The sequence below is a fragment of the Stomoxys calcitrans genome, chromosome 4 (assembly GCF_963082655.1).
Source record: "Stomoxys calcitrans chromosome 4, idStoCalc2.1, whole genome shotgun sequence".
Taxonomy (NCBI): domain Eukaryota; kingdom Metazoa; phylum Arthropoda; class Insecta; order Diptera; family Muscidae; genus Stomoxys; species Stomoxys calcitrans.
This window is the reverse complement of record NC_081555.1, coordinates 166,146,929-166,169,514: the sequence shown is the minus strand read 5'-3', so window position 1 is coordinate 166,169,514 and position 22,586 is coordinate 166,146,929. Positions and strand designations below refer to the sequence as shown.

The 22,586-nt window shown below is 38.3% G+C and overlaps 1 protein-coding gene across 1 annotated transcript in view; it reads left to right on the top strand.

The window, feature by feature from the left end:
* Positions 1 to 19,605, top strand: part of LOC106091141 (monocarboxylate transporter 12) — a 54,259-nt gene extending 34,654 nt beyond the window's left edge. Inside the window, exons 2-9 of the mRNA XM_013257568.2 lie at positions 4,656 to 5,166; positions 12,784 to 12,903; positions 13,029 to 13,132; positions 16,263 to 16,712; positions 16,776 to 16,970; positions 17,040 to 17,156; positions 17,917 to 18,445; positions 18,733 to 19,605. Coding sequence (XP_013113022.2) covers positions 5,001 to 5,166; positions 12,784 to 12,903; positions 13,029 to 13,132; positions 16,263 to 16,712; positions 16,776 to 16,970; positions 17,040 to 17,156; positions 17,917 to 18,445; positions 18,733 to 18,893 — 1,842 coding nt within the window. The 5' untranslated portion in view covers positions 4,656 to 5,000 and the 3' untranslated portion in view covers positions 18,894 to 19,605. The remainder of the gene's footprint in view (positions 1 to 4,655; positions 5,167 to 12,783; positions 12,904 to 13,028; positions 13,133 to 16,262; positions 16,713 to 16,775; positions 16,971 to 17,039; positions 17,157 to 17,916; positions 18,446 to 18,732) is intronic.
* Positions 19,606 to 22,586: the final 2,981 nt, after the last annotated feature.

The window sequence follows — 22,586 nt, the reverse complement described above, 5'->3', positions numbered from 1 at the left end:
GGTTCAGGTAGTAGATATGGCATAAAACATTAAGTCCAAGTAATGGGAGGTCGCCCACCCCCAAATACCCCCAAATGGGCATCTAAGCCGACCATGGCTATATGGGACTCAAATGAATGGTATTAGGGAGTCGATTACGAATATGACATTAAAATTTGGGTTCAAGTCTAGGTGGCGCTTTTCCTTCTAAAGATACATCAAATGGGTTACTTGACCCATTATGACAATATGTGAATCAACTGAAAGGTATTTGAGAGTAAGAATGAATTTGATATCCAATTTTTGAGCCAAGTGTTTTGGGGTACGCCCTAAAGCACCCACCAAACTCAACTTCATTTCCGTTAGGAATAAAGAACGAATTTGATATCTATTTTCAGTGCAAAGAGCCGGTTGCCGCCCCAGCCCCAAAACACCTTCCAAACGCTTCATATTTACCGGCCATGGCAAATTACTGGGATTTGGAATAATTTATAATTGTTTTACTTTTTATTTTATTTTGACTATAAAATCCTATTAACTTTCAATACAATAATGGATCATTTGTACAATTATGGATCTTTTCCTCTTCTTCCTTATTTTTAATACGAATAACATATAAAAAAATAACTATTTACTATTTTCAAACGCCCCACATACAGTTCAGTAGTATCGCATATCATTAAACTCTAATACCAAGAGCAAAACAAGACGATTACAAAAACAAAAAACATTAATAAAATTATCAGCATTTAATATGTGATGCGTATAAAAAGAGATCGGCAGACCGACCGCGTGGTATGACAAATAAATACAAATAAATTCAAATTGATAATAACTATAAATGTTATTAATAAACAATGCATTTTGTGTGATAAGATTGTTGAAAGCCTACTGTTTGAATGATTGTACCAGTTGTAGTGGGCCTCATTTCTAACATGGAACCTCCCCAAAGTACTCGAACGGTTATGTGTGTCGCTTTACAGCTCACAATTGATGTCAACTAAATATTGATATATTGCGTGTTACATTCCACGTATATTGACAACTGCTGTTGATAAGGTTTTCTTTTTTTGAGATTTACGGAGTTGATTGACATCCATTCAAGCCCTCTTCAATAATTTGGTTCAATGAATGAACTCTAAATTGACATTAATTTAATGAACCATGTTGTGAGAGTAGGTTTTTTTTTCTTTTGGGATTCTTCAATAAAACCAGATTTTGTTGGTGTGGCATAATTAGCACCTTTAGGTGGCCATTTTACCCTTAGAGGTCCGCGCACGCAATGCATGTGGTGTTAATTTCAAAGATGTTAAATTTCAATTCATTGAAATAATTGTGATTTATTATTGCTCTGATAGGCAATGCAATTCGAATTCACATTTATCAGCTGAGATGGCCCAATTTGACCCATTATCGGGAAAACGAAAATCTCAGCCCAAGAAACAATGAACCTACTGCCCGAAACACATGCGATCGCAATTTCTCTTGATCTTGAAATATTTCATCATCATCGTCATCTTGTTCACTGACATTTATTATCATACATTAATAAGTGCTTGTTTGGGGGCAACATAAAGAATGGACGATGGTCGTAGTGCCGGACATACTGAAGAAAAAACCCAATCTGAGATTGTGCAGTTCATGAGCTTGTCACAACAAACCAATTCTTCGAACACATTGTTGTAAGAATAAAGCATGGCGGTGTCTTTTATTCAATTTGTTGTCGATTTGGCGCCTCCAGTTGACATTTAATGCAAATCAAATTTTTAAAGAACGAAGACTTACGCAGTAGGCAGCCTCACATTAAATTGTCTATTCGCCCGTTTGTCTTTTGAAATCATGCTGGAGTGAAATGAAGATATTGAGCGTACATTTCGTTAATTATACCCTACAACACTACTGTGGTACAGGGTATTATAACTTAGTACATTTGTTTGTAACATCCAAAGGAAAGAAAGCTAGACCCATTGATGAGTATACAAATCGAGTCAGAATCATTTTCTGATTTGATTTAGCTATGTCCGACTATCTGTCCATCTATCTGTCTTTCCGTCTTTCTGTCTGTCCGTCTATCTGTCTGTCCATGTTAATTTGTGTACTAGGTTCGCAATTTTCACCCGATCGGCTTCAAATGTGGTACGGACATCGGGGTTCGCCTAGAGACGAAACCTATTGAAATTCAACATGTAAAAAGATGTTAAGTTCGGCCGGGCAGATTTGGCCCAAATTCGACACGGGTATTGAGTGGTCTAATTAGTACAAATCATTGTTAAATTTTGAAGAACAAACTATTGGTCTTTTTGGTAACCATTTCCAAATATAGCCCGATCTTAACCATGTACGACACGGATGTCGAAAACCTAACATAAGTCACTATGTCAAATTTCATCGAAATCGGTCTATAAATGTGCCTTTTATGAGGCCAAGACTTTAAATCGTGAGATAGGTCTATATGGCAGCCATATCCAAATCTGAACCGATCTGGGCACAATTGAAGAAGGATGTGGAAGGGTCTAACACAACTCATTGTCCCAAATTTCAGCGAAATTGGACCATAAATGCGCCTTTTATGGGTCCAAAACCTTAAAACGAGAGATCGGTCTATATGGCAGCTATATACAAATCTTGACCGATCTAGGCCAAATTGCAGAAATATGTCGAGGGGCTTTATCGGATAATAAATGCGCCTTTTATGGGCCCAAAACCTTAAATCGAGAGATCGGTCTATATGACAGCTATATGCAAATCTTGATCGATTTAAACCAAATTGCAGAAATATATCGAGGGCTTAACTTAACTCACTGTCCCAAATTTTGGCGACATCGGACATTTATGGGCCCAAAATCTTAAATCGATAGATCGGTCCATATGGCAGCTATATCCAAATCTGGACCGATCTTAACCAAATTGCAGAAGTATGTCGAGGGGCCTAACTAAACTCACTGTCATTTCAGCAAAATCGGATAATAAATGCGCCTTTTATGGGCCTAAGATCTTAGATCGGCGGATCTGTCTATAATGCAGCTATATCCAAATCTAGACCGATCTAAGCCAAATAAAAGAAGAATATCGAAGGGCCCAACACAATTCCCAGGCAATAAAAGTGGCTTTTATGGGCCCAAGACCCTAAATCAGCGGATCGTTCTATATGGCGGCTATATCAAAATCTGGGCCTAACTAAACTCACTGTCCCAATTTTCAGCAAAATCGGATAATAAATGCGCCTATTATGGGCCTAAGACCTTAGATCGGCGGATCTGTCTATAATGCAGGTATATCCAAATCTAGACCGATATAAGCCAAATAAAAAAGAATATCGAAGGGCCCAACACAATTCTCAGGCAATAAATGTGGCTTTTATGCGCCTAAGACCTTAAATCGGTGGATCGGTCTATATGGCAGCTATATCCAAATCTAGACCGATCTAAGCCAAGTAAATGAAGAATATCAAAGGGCCCAACACAATTCTCTGTCCCAAATTTTTAAAAAAAAATCAGACAATAAATACGCCTTTTATGGGCCCAAGATCCAAAATCGGCGGGTCGGTCTATATGCCAGCTATATCCAAATCTGGACTTATCTATGCTGAATAAAAGAAGAATATCGAAGGACCTAACACAACTCATTGACCCAACGCTAAGACCCAAAAGACCATTTATTTGAATCCTTTATTGTCACGATCTACATGTCCTGTACATGTACACGACAGGACGTGACCCACATACTTGAATCCTTGTATCAACATTAGATTCGAACTCTACTGTCATAGATATTTCTTTTAATTCTCATATTATGACGATAGAACTACACGTTCTATTGAAGGGTATTTAGTGGGTGGGCCGGTCCCAAACTCTGTACCAAATATGTATACCAGATTCGTAGAGAAATCAGAAAGACCTTTCACTTAATACTCATTTTGTGACGTTTGACATTCATGCCCGTTTTGGCGCCCAGTCACCTAGGACACCTAGGAATATTTTTTTTTGTCAGATTTGTGTTCTGCTTTTAAATACCTTTCATTTGATGCCCATATTGCCCAAAGCGGTAAAAGTTTCCTGTCGGGTGGTGTTTTTGGGGGCGGGGGACCCCCCCGACAATTAGGGTGACATTTCAATACCAAGTTCGTACTCTACTCCTAAATACCTTTCATTTGATACCCATATTGTCTCAATCGGCAAACATGTCCGTTCGGGTAGGGTTTTGGGATAGGGCGTCCCCCCATGTTATTTGATCCCAAAATTTAATACCATTTCGTGTTTTTGGGGTACCAAAAGGTGGCATACAAAATTTCGCTTAAATCGGTGCACCCATCTGCGAGATCTGGGGTTTTTGAAAATGGAAGAATGGGGGAGGGTCCGCCCCCCCCTTTTGATATCAAAAATATAGTATCCTATTTTCACGGGGGGCTCAAACTCTACTATCTGTGAAAATTTCGTGAAAATCGTTTCAGTCGATTTCTATACGGAACAGATAAACAAACAAAGAAAGCGTAACAATTTTAGTTTTATATCTTAGAGAGATACTTCCATTTTGGTGGGCATCATAAGTTAGGCTAGTCTGAACTTAATGGGTTTTACTTGTTTTTTTTTTTTTTTTTTTGTAAAAGAATAATCTAAAAATTTTTTCAAAACTTATTTTTCTATTGAATAATAATCTTTTCCTTTTCTTCATTACAGATCTCTACTATACATCATCCATGATTTGCATTTCACGTCCCGTAGCAACTCGAAGTCTGTGGAAAGTAAACAGCACATGTGTAATGGCCCTGCTGCAGCAACCATAAATTACTGAAAGCTGTAGATTCCTTTTTCCCATGGAGTTGTTCAACGATCGATGAATTTGAGAATCTTTAAAAGACCCAAACATTTTTGTGATATTTGACTAAATAGTTCCAGTTATTGCACCTTTAGCACAACAAGAGCACTAGAAAACTTTATACTACACTTCAACTACCTCATTTACTTACTTCTAAGAACTGCAAACTTCAGCCAAACTCCCTTAAACTAAATACACATTCCAAAATGGTACATGCACCAGCAAAGAAAAAGTCCAATGGTACTACAAATACCAACAACAACACAACCAAACAATTCGAAATGGAGTTGGAGGAACCACAACAGCCGATACCACCAGATGGAGGCTGGGGTTGGATGGTGGTGTTTGGTTCGTTTATGATACATATCATCAGTAAGTAAAAGTTTACCTCTTTTTTTTTGTTAAATGTTTCCCATGACTAACACCGATTTTCTCAGTTTACAATTTAAATATTCGCCCCCGAGAAAGTAAGCATTTTAACTGAACTGTTCAATCGAAAATTATTCTTTGTTTATTCGACATGTATGGCGAATGTGGTATTGAATGGTCTTTATTTGGCTATATAGACCGACTTCGCGTTTTAAGATTTTAGGCACACAAAAGATACACGGCATGGTTAAATCAGCCATACTGAAGGTCTTGCACCAATATACGTATTAAATTGTGCAACTGTGGACTGCTTACTTAGTCCAAAGTAGCATCTGTTTGCCAGTATTATTCTTCTTAATTTATTTTCACTGACTCTCTTTCGATTCTTTCAAAGGCTGCAGTTACTGCTTCCGGTGACCGACTAATGATATCGATGTCGTCGGCATAGGCGAGTAGCATGTGTTCTCTTGTGATTAGTGTGCCATATCTATTCACATCTGCATCTCGTATAATCTTCTCCAGCAGGATATTAAAGAGATCACACGATAGGCTGTCTCCTTGTCTGAAACCTCGTTTGGTATTAAATAGTTCGGAGAGATTCTTTCCATTTCTTACTGAGGAACGCGTATCAGCAAGTGTCATCCTGCAGAGTCTTATTAATTTTGCAGGGATACCAAACTTAGACATGGCTTGAAATACCTTTGAACGTAAAGGAGTATCGAAGGCGGCTTTGTAGTCAACAAAGAGATGGTAGGTGTTGATTTGTGCTTCTGGGGTCTTTTCCAGGATTAGGTGCAGTGTGAATATCTGGTCCAAAGGTGGATTTCCCAGATCTAAAGCCGCATTGATAAGGCCCAATTATCTCATTGACTTTAGGTTTTAATTTTTCACACAGTACGCTCGAGAGTATCTTGTATGCGATGGGAACGAGACTTATGTAGTTGCCACATTCCGTCTTGTCTCCTTTCTTGTGTACGGGACATAGTATGCTGAGGTTCCAATCGTCGGGTATGCGTTCTTCTAGCCAGATTGCGCAGATAAGCTGATGCATACGCCTTATCAGCGTGTCGCCTCCGGTATTAAATAGTTCAGCAGGTAACCCATCGGCTCCTGCTGCCTTGTTGTTCTTTAGTCGGGTCACTGCTACTTGGACCTCGTTCTGACTAGATGGTAAACATTCTATACCATCATCAGGGATTGGTTCTGCGGTATCCTCTTCGCCGCCAACATCGGACACTATCAGTTGGGTAAAATGTTCTTTCCATATCCTCAGCACGTTATCTGTGTCAGTTACCAGATTTGCTTCTTTGTCTCTGCAGGAGGATGTGCCTGCTCAATTTTCCGGACTTCATTCTGACTCCTTTACATCTCAATTCGCTCACACTCACGTCTTTCCATTTCCTTTTTATTTCTGCGGAATAGACGTTTCTCCACTCTCCTACCTCTCCTTCATCTGGCATTGCTACTGATTGCAAGGTTGCTCTATATGACGCATTCTTGGCTTCAGTAGCATCTCGACACTCTTGGTCGTACCATGGGTTTCTTGGAGGAGGCTTCCGGTACCCAAGTACGATTTCGCGGCATTTTCCATGGAGTGGGCAATAGTTTGCCACTGCGCCATTATATCATCTGAACCAGGAGTGCTTTCATCTAGCAGTTGGGTCAGTCGAGTGGAGTATGTCGCTGCCATTTGCTATGTTTGCAGCTTTTCAATGTTCATCTTCCGTCTCTTTAATCTCTTTAATATCATAGGCGGGGCAGCGGTCATATTCTCTCTCTAGGCGCTCAAAGAAAATATCCTTGGTTTGATTGTCTATGTCTTCCGTCGAAGCAAGGCCAAAAATAAGGCTGATGTTGAAGAATTTGGATTTTATGCGGATTGTGGCTAGCCTCTCATCCCCCGGAGTAAAGCTGGAGACAAGGTGTTTCAGTCTCCGACTAACCACAAATCCATAGCCAAATTCATGCCTCGTGTTATGGCAGCTATAGTATAGTTCGTCACCGTTTGGGGTTGTAGTGACGCCATTCCCGATCCATCGCACTTCCTGTAAAACGGTTATATCTGCCTTGTCCTTCTCTAATACATCCGCACCTTCTCTATAAACAGTGCGGACATTCCAGGTGCAGATCCGCAAATCATGGTTCTCAACGTCAACGTTGGGGGGTCCGTTATTACTTTTCCTTTGTTTTCCGAGGGCGGGTTACTGGCCCAAAGCCCAAAATGGGTTTTGTCGTATTGCACATGTATCCCTCGTTATGGCGAGCCGCTTGCTCCAAGATCCGACGCTCGCCTTCAGCCGCCCCTAAACTGGGGACAGACGCTAATGTTGGCCATTGGTCATCTCGAGTATCATTGGCATTCAGTATTTAATTAAGAGCCAGTGCCACCTGACTGTGGACTCCAACTTGTGTGGTGTCCATCGTTATCGCGGGAAGCTTATCTGAAAGCTACCGGGCGCTTTCAGATAAGCTTCCCGCGATAACGATGGACACCACACAAGTTGGAGCTCAAAGTTCCAGCCTATGTGGTGCTCATAGTTATCCCTTATTAATTAATTCCTTAAGAAAGTACGCCCCGCATAGATAAATGCTTCAAATGAATCTTTCCTTATAGGATATTCAATTCATATATAATAAATATATGTTTTATAGATAACAAAAAAAATCACTCCTTTGATGTTCAGCCATGCTCTTCAATGCACCACACCACAGCCATTGTGTTCAAATGATAATTTAATTGTTTATTATCCATGTCATTTGTCAAGTCAATAACCCTTCCGGCTATGTTTGAATTATCCACACTGACTGTATGGCTGACTGACTGACTGACCGAGTAATCAGTCTTGGAAAAAGCCGCATAGAACTTAACAAATCGAGTTTAAGTTGGTTATTGTGTTTTTTCTTTGTTTTTGATTGTTTTAAAAGTTTGAATGAAACAACAAAAACAAAGCAATCGCAACACTGCAATGCAATTACAGTGGATTTCTAAACCCAGTAGATAAGATACTCGAAGCGAAGTCATTATTGCTTGGATTATTTATTTATACGCCGTTTATGTGTCACACATTGACATTTTAACAATTAGTAAATAACAATGAATTATAACGCTTTAGAAAATAAATCCATCGAAATGTAAACTGAGTTATGGCGGAAGTAATGTAAACGTTGTAATACACCTAGAAAAAAATTTGTGTATGAAATGTTTGTTTAAAGAAGAACTTTTGAAAAAAAGTTAGCTTGAGAACTCTAAATCCTCTTTTGGTTGTGCTCTACTGATCTAATACCATAACCTGGATTTGGAATTTCCCACCCCTCAGAACATGACCCTAAAATTGTAATAAGAACCAAATTTAATATACTAAATATATGATTTTTAGAATAAAAGGAGTAAAAAGGCATTAAGTTCGGTCGGGACGATCTATGGATAGCCACCACCTCGGGTATATATTGGGTTGCCCAAAAAGTAATTGCGGATTTTTTAAAAGAAAGTAAATGCATTTTTAATAAAACTTAGAATGAACTTTAATCAAATATACTTTTTTTACACTTTTTTTCTAAAGCAAGCTAAAAGTAACAGCTGATAACTGACAGAAGAAAGAATGCAATTACGGAGTCACAAGCTGTGAAAAAATTTGTCAACGCCGACTATATGAAAAATCCGCAATTACTTTTTGGGCAACCCAATATTTAAACCCCCTTTCGTCACGATCCGATGAAAATTTGATAACTTATGCACCCAAATTCGTCACGGATATTGAGTGGTCTTATAAATATAAGTCACTGTTGAATTTTGTTTTTCAAATTTTAACAAAATCGGGGAATAAATGAAGCTTTTATGAGCTTCAGACCCTTAACCGACACATCGGTCTATATGACAGCTATATTTAAATAAAATCCTATTTTTACCATATTTGGTTCGGATGGTGGGTGGCCTAAAACTACTCACCGTATCAAAGTTCAGTGAAATTGGATAAAAAATAATGCCTTTATGGGCTTCAGACCCTTTATCGGGAGATCGGTCCACATGGTAGCTATATCTAAATATAGTCCGATCCAAACCATATTTGGGCGGATGTCTGGAGACCTAGAACTACCCACTGTTTATAATTTCAGCGAAATCGGGTAATAAATAGGGGTTTTATGGGCTTCAAACCCTTAATCGGGAGATCGGTCAATACTGCAGCTATATCTTAATACAGTCCGATCTGTACCATATTTAGGTCAGATGTTGGCAGGCCTAAAACTACTCACTGCTTAAAATTTCATTAAGTCGGTTAATAAATTAAGCTTTTATGGGCTTCAGACCCTTTATCGGCAGATCGGTCTATATAGCAGCTATATCTAAATATAGTCCGATCCAAACCATATTTGGGACGGATGTTGGGAGACCTACAACTACCCACTGTTTATAACTTCAGCGAAATCGGGTAATAAATAGGGGTTTTATGGGCTTCAGACCCTTTTGTCGGGAGATCGGTGTATATGCCAGCTATATCTTAATATAGTCCGATCTGAAACATATTTAGGTCAGATATTGGTAGGCCTAAAACTACTCACTGCTTAAAATTTCAGCGAAATCGGATAAAAAATAAAGCTTTTATGGGCTTCAGACCCTTCATCGGCAGATCGGTCTATATGGCAGCTATATCTAAATTGTTGTTTAAAATTTAAAATTTCCGCAAAATCTGATGAAAAATGAAGTTTTTATGGGCATTAGACCCTTTAACGGAAAATCGGTCTATATAGCAGTTATGTCCAAATATGGTCCGATTTGGCCCGTTCAAAAACTTAACCAGCGTGCATTAAAAAGACGTATCTGTGCCAAATTTCAGCTCAATATCTAAATTTTTGAAGCCTTTAGAGTGGTAACAAAAGACGGATGGACAGACACACGAACATCGTTAAATCGTCCGATTTTAGCTACTATCCCCTTAGAGGTATTATAACAACATCGTAGTCGAGTTACTAAGGCAGAGTTGGAGTCCGGTTTGGAGTTGGAGCCAACTCAGCTCCGAGCTGGAATAAGACTCCAACTAAATACGCCCACTCCGGCTGCAAAACCTCAATTCCGTTTGAATCCACAGCTCTTGTGTAGGGTATACAAGATTCGGCCATCAAAACTGACATGTAATATCTTAATTTAATTTATTTTTAGTCTTTTAATACCCTCCACCATAGGATGGGGGTATACTAATTCTGTTTGCAACACATCGAAATATCCATTTCCAACTCTATAAAGTATATATATTCTTGATCAGCGTAAAAATCTAACACAATCTAGACATGTCCGCCCGTCTGTTTGTCTGAAATCACGCTACAGTCTTTATAAATAGAGATATTGAGCTGAAACTTTGCACAAATTCTGTTTTTTGTCTATATCTTGTTATAGCCCCCATATAGACCTATAGGCCGATTTAGGGTCTTAGGCCCATAAAAACCACATTTATAATCCGATTTTGCTGAAATTTTAAAACAGTGAGTTGTGTTAGGCCCTTCGACATCCTTCGTTAATTTGGCCCAGATCGGTACAGATTTGGATATAGCTGCCATATAAACCGATACTCCGATTTAGGGACCCCGATCCACTTTTATTATCCGATTTTGATGAAAATTGGGACAGTGAGTTGTGTTAGACCCTTGGACATTCTTTGTCAATTTTGCCCAGATCGGTTTAGATTTGGATATAGCTGCCATATAGGCCGATCCTCCGAATTAGGGTCTTAGGCCCATAAAAGCCACATATATTTTCTGATTTTGCTGAAATTTATGACAGTGAGTTATCTTGGGCCCTTCGACATTCTTTGTCAATTTGGCCAAAATCGGTTCAGATTTGGATATAGCTGCCATATGGACCGATCTTCCGATTTAGGGTCTTAGGCCCATAAAAGCCGCATTTATTATCCGATTTTGCTGAAATTCGGGACAGTGAGTTGCCTTAGGCCTTTCGATATCTTTCTTCAATTTGGCCCTGATCGGTTCAGATTTCGATATAGGAGCCGTATAGACCGATTTTTCCATTTAAAGTTTTGGGCCCATAAAAGGCGCATTTATTGCCGAATATCGCCGAAATTTGGGACAGTGAGTTAAGTTAAACCCTTTGACATAGTTCTGTAATATGGGACAGTTTAGTCAAGATTTGGATATAGCTGTCATATAGACCGATCTCTCGGTTTAAGGTTTTGGGCCCATAAAAGGCGCATTTATAGTCCGATGCCGCTGAAATTTGAGACAGTGAGTTGTGTTAGGCTCTTTGATGCCCTTCTCCAATTTGTCCCAGATCGGTTCAGATTTGAATATAGCTGTCATATAGACCGATCTCTTGATTTAGGGTTTTGGGGCCATGAAGGTCGCATTTATTGTTCAATTTCTCTGAAATTTAGGGCAGTGAGTTGTATTATGCTATATGACAACTTTCTGCAACTTGGCCCTAATAGGTCCAGATTTGGATATATCAGCCATATAGAGCGATATCTCGATTTAAAGTCTTGGCCCCGTAAAATGCGCATTTATAATCCGATTTCATTGAAATTATGCAAAGTGACTTTTTAATTGTTTAAACTACAGTGCAATATATCTCCCTGCATATTTATAATCGTATCCGACATGTCTCGATTCACGTGCTTTTCCACGGCACTAAGCATGTTGACATTTAATTTAATTCTAATGTGTGTGACAGAACTTGTATTGTCATTGATTGCCGTTGAACTTGACGTTGGGAGCATAATTTTCCAAATATGCTGATGTCAAGACAACGGCCAGACCTTTTGAGTCTAGCCGATTATTGCTTGCAATAAAAAAGATCTCGCGCTATGGACACATATGACATCAATCAAATATTTATGATTTCATTCTATGTCGATGAGTTTAAGATAAAAAAAAAGTTTAAAATAGCATTAAAATGGGATCACATAATTTGAGGGAGTGATAACATAAAAATAAATTTAGGATTATCGTAATCCTTAACTAGCAAATGCATTGAAGTTACCAATTTTCGTTTATTACTTAACAATTGTATGCTATGTAATAGACAGTCGGTCTATCCCTTAAATTTGTTCACATAAGTATGCAAGTCGTAAATCTACTGACAAACCCTTAAAAATAAATGTACTCGTATTAGCCGTTGCTTTGGTGTTTTGTTTCTCTTTTTTTAACACCTTGAATATGTGCAACAAATCTGACAATAACAAATCTATAAAATCTTATCATTATTTGTCAACTTTAACGCTTACTCACATAAACGAAATTAAAAAAAAAGTGTAAAGCTTAATAATTTCGAACAAAGAAATAAATGGGACCATAATGACTATCAAATATACTGCACAAAAAAAGCTTCTCAAAATAATTGAGAAATATAAAAAAAAAAAATATTAATAATAAATACAAAGTCAATTAATTATCATTTGTAAACTTTGACGTTCATAAAATATTTTTATATCATTTTTAATAAGCGAAAAATGTAAAAAAAAATTATAAAAAGTAATTAGAGAACCAATTAAGTTCTAAGCCTTTAGATTTATTTTTTAATTTACTTTTTATTATGTATATTTTATTTTTTAATTAGTTAAATTTTTGGTTTTTTTTTAATTTTATATAAAAAATTTTTTGTTTTGATTTTTCCAGCCGATGGCATGACATATTCCTTTGGCCTGTTCTACGACGAATTTCTGGTATATTTTAATGAAGGCAAGGGGTATACAGCCTGGATTGTCTCCATTATGGTGGGTGTGACATTTGCCTCGGGTAAGTGTTATTTGTGTAAACTGTGCTTTAATATTTACCAAAATGTTTCATAGCTTTTTATTTAAATACTAAAGCATACTTTTAGGCATATGGTAGTAATATAATCAAAATTTCTTCAATTTCAGGTCCAATTTCATCGGCATTTGTTAATCGTTATGGTTGTCGAGCTGTAACAATAGCGGGTTCTATTCTAACTGCCGTTTGCATTGTCATTAGTACTTTAGCACAGGTAAGAGATGAGACATAAACTTACACTTAAAAGAAAATCCACTACGAACTAAAAAATCTTGGTAAAATTTGTATCCTTCATCTTTTGGTAGAAAATTTTCAAAATAAACATACCACAGATAGATTAAAAGAAAAAAGTAAAATGGCATTAAGTTCGGCTGGGCCGAACTTTGGATACCCACGAACTCTGGAATATATGTAAAACCCATTTCGTCACAATTCGGTGAAAATTGGATAACTTATGCACCCAAATCCGGCACGGACATTGAGTGGTCTAATATATATGCCGCTATTCAATTTTGTAGAACAAAATATTGGTCTTTTTGGCAGATATATCCAATTGTAAACCGATCTGAACCATATTAAGGTCGGATTTTGGGAGGTCTTAACCTACTTACTGTTTCAAATTTCGAAATCGGCGAAATCGGGTAATAACTAAAGCCTTTATGGGCTTCAGTCCCCTTATCGGCAGATCGGTCTATATGGCAGCTATATCTAAATATAGTCCGATAAGAACCATATTTAGGTCGGATGTTTGGAGGTTTTAACCTACTCACTGTTTTAAATTTCACCGAAATCGTGTAATGAATAGAGATTTAATTGGCTTCAGACCTTTTATCGGGAGATCGGTCTATATGGCAGCTATATCTAAATATAGTCCGATCTGAACCATATTTGGGTCAGTTGTCGGGAGGCCTAAAAATATTCACTGTATCAAATTTCAACAAAATAGGATGAAAAAAAAAGGTTTTATGGGCATTAAACCCTTTTTTTTTTGGAAAATCGGTCTATATAGCAGCTATATCCAAATATGCTCCGATTTGGCCCGTTCAATCTGGGTCTGAGTCGAGTGAGTCTAGCTGGGCAGTGCGGTTCCTGGTTAGAGTCGGGACATACATCTTTCACGTCGGCATCAATCCTGGCTCTGTAGGAGTTGAGGCGGCTGCATCTCCCGGGACCTAATTGAGCCAGAACTACTCTGATTTGCCGAGGGAGAACAATTTCTTCAGGTGCAATGGGAGGTGATCGTTCTCCAAGGAATACATTCACCCGGTAGCCAGTTACCGCATCTGCTACCGTGTCTGCATGAACGTTGTCTAGACCTTCTTGATGTGCGCCTTCATGTCATGTAGATCTACCTTATGGCTTCTGGGCGGTGGATATCTATCCACAAGATGATGAATTGGATGGTCTCTGCGATAACAGCCCAAAAGGTTTAGCTTAGAGAGCGTATATTTATGACTTCGCACTGATAGGATCTTTGTCTCTTGATGGAGGTGAGAACTGAGGAGACAGCCCGTCGCAAATCGGAGGGCGGCATTCTGACAGATCTGAATATTATTCCACTGCGAGTCACCGAGCTGACGAGACCATACTGGCGCTGCATAACATACCACAGACCGGCCAATTGCTTTGTACGTGGTCATCAAGGTTTGTTTGTCTGCACCCCAAGTGCTGCCAGCGAGTGACTTGAGGACCTTGTTTCTACTTTTGACTTTATTGCAGATTGCTGTGGCATGTGGGGAGAAAGTGTAAGAGCTGTCAAATGTGACGCCAAGTATTTTGGGACACTTGATGGTCGGAATCATTTCTCCATCGACCATCACAGTCAGCTCAGTATTCACCTCGCGCGTATTTGTAGTGAACAGTGTGGCTGAAGATTTGGTGGCGGATATCTTCAGATTTCTTGCAGCGAAATATGAGGCAAGTTCGTTGAGGTAGACGTTCAACCTATCGCAGATGTCATCAATGGGTGGGGGGCCTGATGCCATGATCGTACAATCGTCCGCATATGATACGATCTCTATGCCGTCTGAAGGGGGTGGATTGCGAGATAGGTAAAGGTTAAACAGTGCCGCAGATATCACCCCACCTAAGGGAACTCCCTGTTTCACTCTACGAAGCTTCGACTTCTTATCCCTAAATTCGGTTTTCAAAATCCATGTTGATGCTCGGCGAATGGAAATCCTCCTACGAGGCTCGGGAGGAGTCAAGCATCTTTGCTACTGGAGAGAGAAGGGAGATCGGTAGAGACTCGCCCAAACTCGGGTCCTTTCCAGGCTTCAGTAGCGGGATCACTCTGTGTGTTCAAAGACAGGTTGAGAAGAGAAGTAAGGTACTCAACTCCGGGTAATTCCAAATTCTTCAATATCAATGTAGAGTTTCCCTTGAGGGCCCAACGCCTTGGATGATTTGGCGCCAGGTATGACATTCGTAACTTCGCCCACGGTAAATTGTGACGGCTGTCCATCGGCTCGGAGACCACGAATACGGCGAATGGCTCTCCTCATTACCCTGTCACTCTCGGGATGCACTACAAATTGACGGTTGAACAACCTGGCACATCTCTTCGGATCAGTCACTGTTACTTCGCTACAAGTGACTGAGGTCCTGTCATCCCGTCTACCGGGGTTCGAGAGTGACTTAACAGTAGACCACGGCTTGCCTAAGTTACATTGCTCCAAGTGTTCCAGCCACAAATTCCACTTATGTTCGTTGACTACCCTGTTTATTTCCAGACTCAGTTCACTGATTCTGGGGTTAGTGGAGTTCATACAACGAATCCCATCACGCTCGTCTGCGAGTACCACTGCCTGCGCCGAGAAATTGGGCCGCACGTGGGGTATTAGACCAGCTGGTATAAAGCGATCGGCTGCTGCGTTAATGGTGTCTCGGAATTTCCTATTTAGATATAGCTCCCATATAAACAACTGTGCCAAGTACGGTCCAAATCAGTTTACAACCTGATATTGCTCTCATATAAACCGATCTCCCGATTTGTCTTCTTGAGCCCTTACAAGCCGCAATTTTTGTCCGATTTGGCTGAAATTTTGCATGTAGTTTAATCTTACGACAATTGTGCTAAGTACGGTCCGAATCGGTCTAAAATCTTATATAGCTCCCATATAAGAAGATCTCTCGACCATTCTTGTTCGGTTCCTAGAAGCTGTAATGTTTGCTGGTTTGACAGAAGTTTTGTATACCCTTCAACAAAATTTATTTTGTATACATTTTTTGCAGAATCCATGGTGGAGGGTTCTCAAGATTCGGCCCTGCCGAACTTAGCACGCTTCTACTTGTTCTTACTCCTTTAACTTAATTATGTTTTCTATATCTTATCGTTTTAACAGAATGTCCTTACACTCATCATAACCATAGGCTTAGGTACCGGTTTGGGCCTGGGTCTAATCTATCTGCCAGCCATAGTCAGTGTCAGTACTTATTTTGAAGCCAAGAGATCATTGGCCACCGGTATTGCAGTATGTGGTTCTGGTTTCGGCACCTTTGTTTTTGCCCCTTTAATGGAACAACTCATGGGCTCATATGGTTGGCGAGGAGCTCTACTCATTGTGGGAGGTATTGTGCTGAATTGTATTATATTCGGTGCCATGTTCCGGCCCCTGGAACCCCCCAAGCCAGCAAGTACAAAAAAAGCCATTATAGACAATCATACAACATCAGCTGAATTGGAACCACTCAAGCCAAATATCAAACAAGCTGATCAATACCTACAACTGCCAAAAAGTGAAACCAACGGTTTAAGTAGATCCAATAGTGTGGGTCATACATTCAAAAATAAGGTAAGTGGGATGATTTGTTGCCTTGTCTAGGATTTTATTTATTACACTACTTTTTCTTTGCAGGTCAATAATTCAAATGGTTCTTCCAATGGCAAACTTGATATTTCCGTGGTCTCCAAAAGCAACAGCCATGATGATATGATACGCCCCTCACTAAGTCAACCACATTTGGGTCAAATGCAAAGAGAGCTGCAGAGGGAGCTGCATCGTGAGAAGTCGGGCAGTGGAACAATGTACAGGCCAGATATTTTATATCAAGTAAGAGCGGACTATCTATGGGGAGGATTTGTCTTAAAATGTTTGTCTTTTGGGTTTGATTTTCTATAGGGTTCCTTGCACAACATTCCCGAATATGTGCGTTCTCGCCAAGATCTTACGGGTTCGGGAGCTATACAACGTTATGGATCTGTGAGACATTCACAGTTGCATTTGAGCCAGGAAGAGGTAAGTGGGAGATTATAGAAATAATTTAAACTATGGATGAAATTAATGAAGTGAATGAAATGATTGAAATGAATGAAATGAATGAAATGAATGAAATGAATGAAATTAATGAAATTAATGAAATTAATGAAATGAATGAAATGAATGAAATGAATGAAATGAATGAAATGAATGAAATGAATGAAATGAATGAAATGAATGAAATGAATGAAATGAATGAAATGAATGAAATGAATGAAATGAATGAAATGAATGAAATGAATGAAATGAATGAAATGAATGAAATGAATGAAATGAATGAAATGAATGAAATGAATGAAATGAATGAAATGAATGAAATGAATGAAATGAATGAAATGAATGAAATGAATGAAATGAATGAAATGAATGAAATGAATGAAATGAATGAAATGAATGAAATGAATGAAATGAATGAAATGAATGAAATGAATGAAATGAATGAAATGAATGAAATTAATGAAATTAATGAAATGAATGAAATGAATGAAATGAATGAAATGAATGAAATGAATGAAATGAATGAAATGAATGAAATGAATGAAATGAAATGAAATGAAATGAATGAAATGAATGAAATAAATGAAGTGAATGAAATGAATGAAATGAATGAAATGAATGAAATGGAATGAAATGATATGAAATGAAATGAAGTGAAATGAAGTAGAATGAAATAAAATTAAATGTAATAAAAAATGCTTCTTCAACTTTTCTGATTACACTTTTTTATCTTCATTTTCAGGAAATAGTCAGATGCTGTGGCATTACCTGTTCCCGCGAAACTCGTGACACCATGCGTGAAATGATGAATTTCGGTTTACTTAGCGATGTAATCTTTGTAATTTTTGCCATATCGAATTTTTGCACCAGTATCGGTTTCAATATGCCCTATGTGTACATTGTGTCCCAGGCCAAGGCTTTACAATTGACCGGTGAACAGTCCTCCTATTTAATTTCAACAATTGGTGTGGCTAATACGATAGGCAGAATTATATTGGGTTATATCTCCGATAAACCATGGGTCAATCGTTTGTGGGTCTACAATGTGTGTTTGACCATTTGCGGCATTGCCACAGCGATGTGCCCCCTCTGTACTGGTTTCAATTCGTTGGCCTTTTATTGTTCGGTGTTTGGTTTCACCATTGGTGCCTATGTGGGTTTGACTTCAGTGATTTTAGTAGATCTTTTGGGTTTGGAGAAGTTGACGAATGCCTTTGGTATATTGCTGTTGTTCCAGGGTGTGGCTTCACTTATTGGTCCACCAATAGGAGGTAAGATAAAATAGAAATTAAAAATTTTATTGTTAAGAAGAAAAAAAACCCATAAAACTAAAATAATGAGAAATGTATAAGAAGTGTTATAAAGTATATATCAGTATTGATGGAAGAGTTTTTATATATATTATTTGAAATTATGTTATCTTAAAAAAATATTCAATATGTCATATTCTGTTTTCATAATCGCCTCCAAGTTTAAGGTGCTGTCAGGTTATTTAAAACTTATTGTAATGAATATCGTATTTGTTTGTAACATCTGTAATCTGTATCTCTGCTTCCAGGTTGGATGTACGACATCACCCTATCCTATAGTCCAGCTTTCATTCTAGCCGGTGTCATGATTGCCATCAGTGGTTTGATAATGTTTGTGGTGCCTCCCCTGCAGCGTAGAATAGCGCGAAAGGAAATGGAATTAAATGCTCACGATATTGCTTTAAGTTAGACGCAAATGATATAATAACATAAATATTAACATAGTTATGTATGTGCTGAGTTTTTTGTACTCTTTATAACAATAATAACTTAAACAAGTTAGTCTTACAACTAGATAGCTAAATATATATTGTATATGAAATATTTTGATTTTTTTTTGTAAAGACTTGGAAATACGAATTGAACTTCCTTAAAATTTTTAAGATTGACAAAAAATCAACAAAACCAAGAATATATCACAAACTATTCTACAGCTACAGGCATTAATTAGGGATATATAATAAAAAAAATTATTACATAAGTCATTAAAAATGAGAATTTTCTATAAAAAATACAATAAGAAGATTTTGCAATGTAAGAAGAAAATTTGAATTATTTTTTTTTTCATTGATTTTAGGTTATAATTTTATAGAATTTGATCAATTATTATTATAACTATTATTACCTTTATCATTGTAAATATTTAGCAAATTTTTCTTTTAATATATGTAATTAAATTTAGTTGTACCAAATTCCTAGCTTGAAAGCCAAGAAACACTAAACCAAAATTCCCATTTGATCAGTCTTATTGAATACATTGAAGGTCAAGTTAAGCTAAGAAATGCAATTTTGTTTTTGTTCTTATACATCTTTCTGTAAAAAGCAAAATTCATTTCTAGTTAACTTAAGTCAGTGATGATTGCATACAATTACTTCGTAAAATAAAAAATATTTCGATTTAAGTACGTTTTTATTTAATTTGATATACAAATTTCTTTGATTTATTACCAACTTTTTGTTAAAGATATTAAGAGATGAGATATTTTTTTAATTAAAAGAAAATGTATATTAATGAAATATTTTGTGAAGTTTTATTGATTTTTAGGAGAAAGGTAAAGAACTGTGAATATATTGACAAGATTAACAAGTAAAAAGGCATTGAGTTCGGCCGGGCCGAACTTTGGAAACCCACCACCTCGGGTATATATGTAAATCCCATTTCGTCACAATCCGGTGAAAATTGGATAACTTAAGCACCCAAATTCGGCACGGACAATGAGTTGTCTAATACCATATAATACTATTCAATTTTATAGAACAAAATATTGGTCTCTTTCGCAGATATATCCAATTATAAACCGATTTGAATCATATTAAGGTCGGATATCGTGAGGCTCAGGAAAACTCACTGTTTTAAATTACAGCGAAATCTGGCAATAAATAAAGCTTTTAGGTCGGATATCGTGTGGCTCAGAAAAACACACTTTTTCAAATTACATCGAAATCTGGCAATAAATAAAGCTTTTATGGGCTTCAGTTCCCTTATCGGCAAATCGGTCTATATGCCAGCTATATCTAAATATAATCCGATCTGAATCAGGAGGCTAAAAATAACTCACTGTTTCTGTATTTTAGCGAAATCGGTAAAAAATAAAGCTTTTATGGGTGTCACCCTTTATCGACAGATCGGTCTATATGACAGCTGTGTCTAAACATAGTTCGATCTGAACTATATTTAGGTAATATGTCGAGAGACTTAAAATAACCCACTATTTTAAATTTCAGCAAAATCGGGTAATAAATAAAGCTTTTATAGCCTTCAGACCCTTTGTCGGGAGATCGGTCTCTATGGCAGCTATATCTAAATATGGACCGATCTAATCCATATTTAGGTCAGATGTCGGGAGGTTTCAAATAACCCACTGTTTTAAATATCAGCGAAATCGGGTAATAAATAAAGCTTTTATGGTCTTCAGACCTTTTATCGGGAGATCGGTCTATATGGCAGCTATATCTAGTTGTTGTTCAGTCGGAAGCCTGAAACTACTTACTGTTTCAAATTTCAGCAAAATCGAATGAAAAATAAAGTTTTTATGGGCATTAGACCCTTTATAGGAAAATCGGTCTATATAGCAATTATATCCAAATATGGTCCGATTTGGCCCGTTCAAAAACTTAACCAGCGTGTATCAAAAAGACGTATTTGGAGGCTCTAAAGTGATTACAACAGATAATCGGACAGACACGGACATCGTTAAATCGTCATAGAATTTTACGACGATCCGAATTTTACGACGATTTCGATGTGTTGCAAACGGAATGACTAAATAAATATACCCCCTATCCTACGACGGTGGGTATAAAAATCGTACAGAATGGGTCCAGAATGGTAATATTTTACTTGCAGACAGGAGGGGATGGCATTGAAACGGGACCCGATAAGCCCTGTGTGGGTGGGTCATCCGGTTGGACTTGGCTCAAGGTGTGCGCCAGCGTGGAAGCACGGAACTTAAAAAGTACTTCGACAGCAGCAGCTAGTGAAGCATCAATGGTCGAATAGTCAACGTCGCAAGTGTCCAGTGTCCGGAGGTAGAGTGGTTTCACAGTTTTCTCACCTGCCCCTGGATGCGTACGGAAGCACATCATGACAAGATCTAACGAATCTTGTGAGGATGAACTCCTGGCGGAATCAGAAGACAAAGCTAAAACAGCAGTGGTGGAAGTTCTGAATCCCGACTATGATCCTGTTTCTACAGATAAATCTTCACCACACTAAAGGTCCTCCTTATGGCAGGGGGATTTGACGTGGTTCTTATCTTGGAGCCATGGGTGTGTTGTGTTCGTGGACTAAGAATTCCGGGATTTAAACTACTCAAGGGTATGGGGAATGAGAGACGAGAGCCTGTTTATTCGCAAAGAGCAATTTAAATGTTTTTTTTTTCATCATCTACCTGAGCCGCTTTTTGATAAAAGGTACTGTATCGTTATTCCTGATAGAACCTATTGGAACTACGATTTTCCTGGTAACAGAAGTTACATGGACTTCTATACGAATAGTTCCACACTAGACGACCATGTGGGCTTTGGGGTGTACTCTTAAGAATTAGATCTGGTCATATCGAAATGGTTGCCTGACCACTGCAGTGTGTAACAAGCGGAGATCCTTGCAATTAAGGGAGTGGTGGGATGCCTAAGATATAATGTCTCAGACAGCCAGGTAGCCATTAAATCCATGGAGAACGTATTTCTGAACACAAAAACCGCCCCCGACTGTGGCACATCATTCAACGAGATGGCTGAACAGTTCAAAATTAACCTGTTCAGGGTGGCGGGCCGTAGAGCGGACGAGCTTGCGAGACAAGGAACTACCCTATACGTTCCATGGATACTGGAATCTATGGGTATGCCTCTAGCGACATGTAAGCTAAGTTTTCAGGACCAGGCCCAGGACAACGAATGATAGATGTTCACAAAGAAGGGGCTGAGAGCATTCCAAAACTATGTGGCCTAATCTAGACTTGAAGAGACGTCTCATGATAGGTCACTGTCTTATCGGAAAAAATGCTGACAGACTAAAGGTTGCCAGCAACGACTTTTGCCGAAGCTGAGAGGACATCGAAGAAGAAGAGACTATAGAACACCTTCTGCGTGTGTGTGTCCCGCGCTAGCAGTCAGAAGGAGTGCGACTTTGGGTTGTGAACATTCGCTTAATGGTTGTTAGGCACAATGGATGAAAACGAGTCTGATGGCCAGGCTGTCATTTAAACCTAACCAAATTATAGCTCCCAAACATATCTTTCAGCCCATATGGCCTTTAAGGATGTAGAAGCCACAGTTTTGGTCTGATCTTTACAAAATTAGCTGAGTGCTGTCCGATTAAAATTTTTTTTGATGTTCTCGCCAGGATTCGAACCCAGGCGTTAAGTGGCATAGGCGGACATGC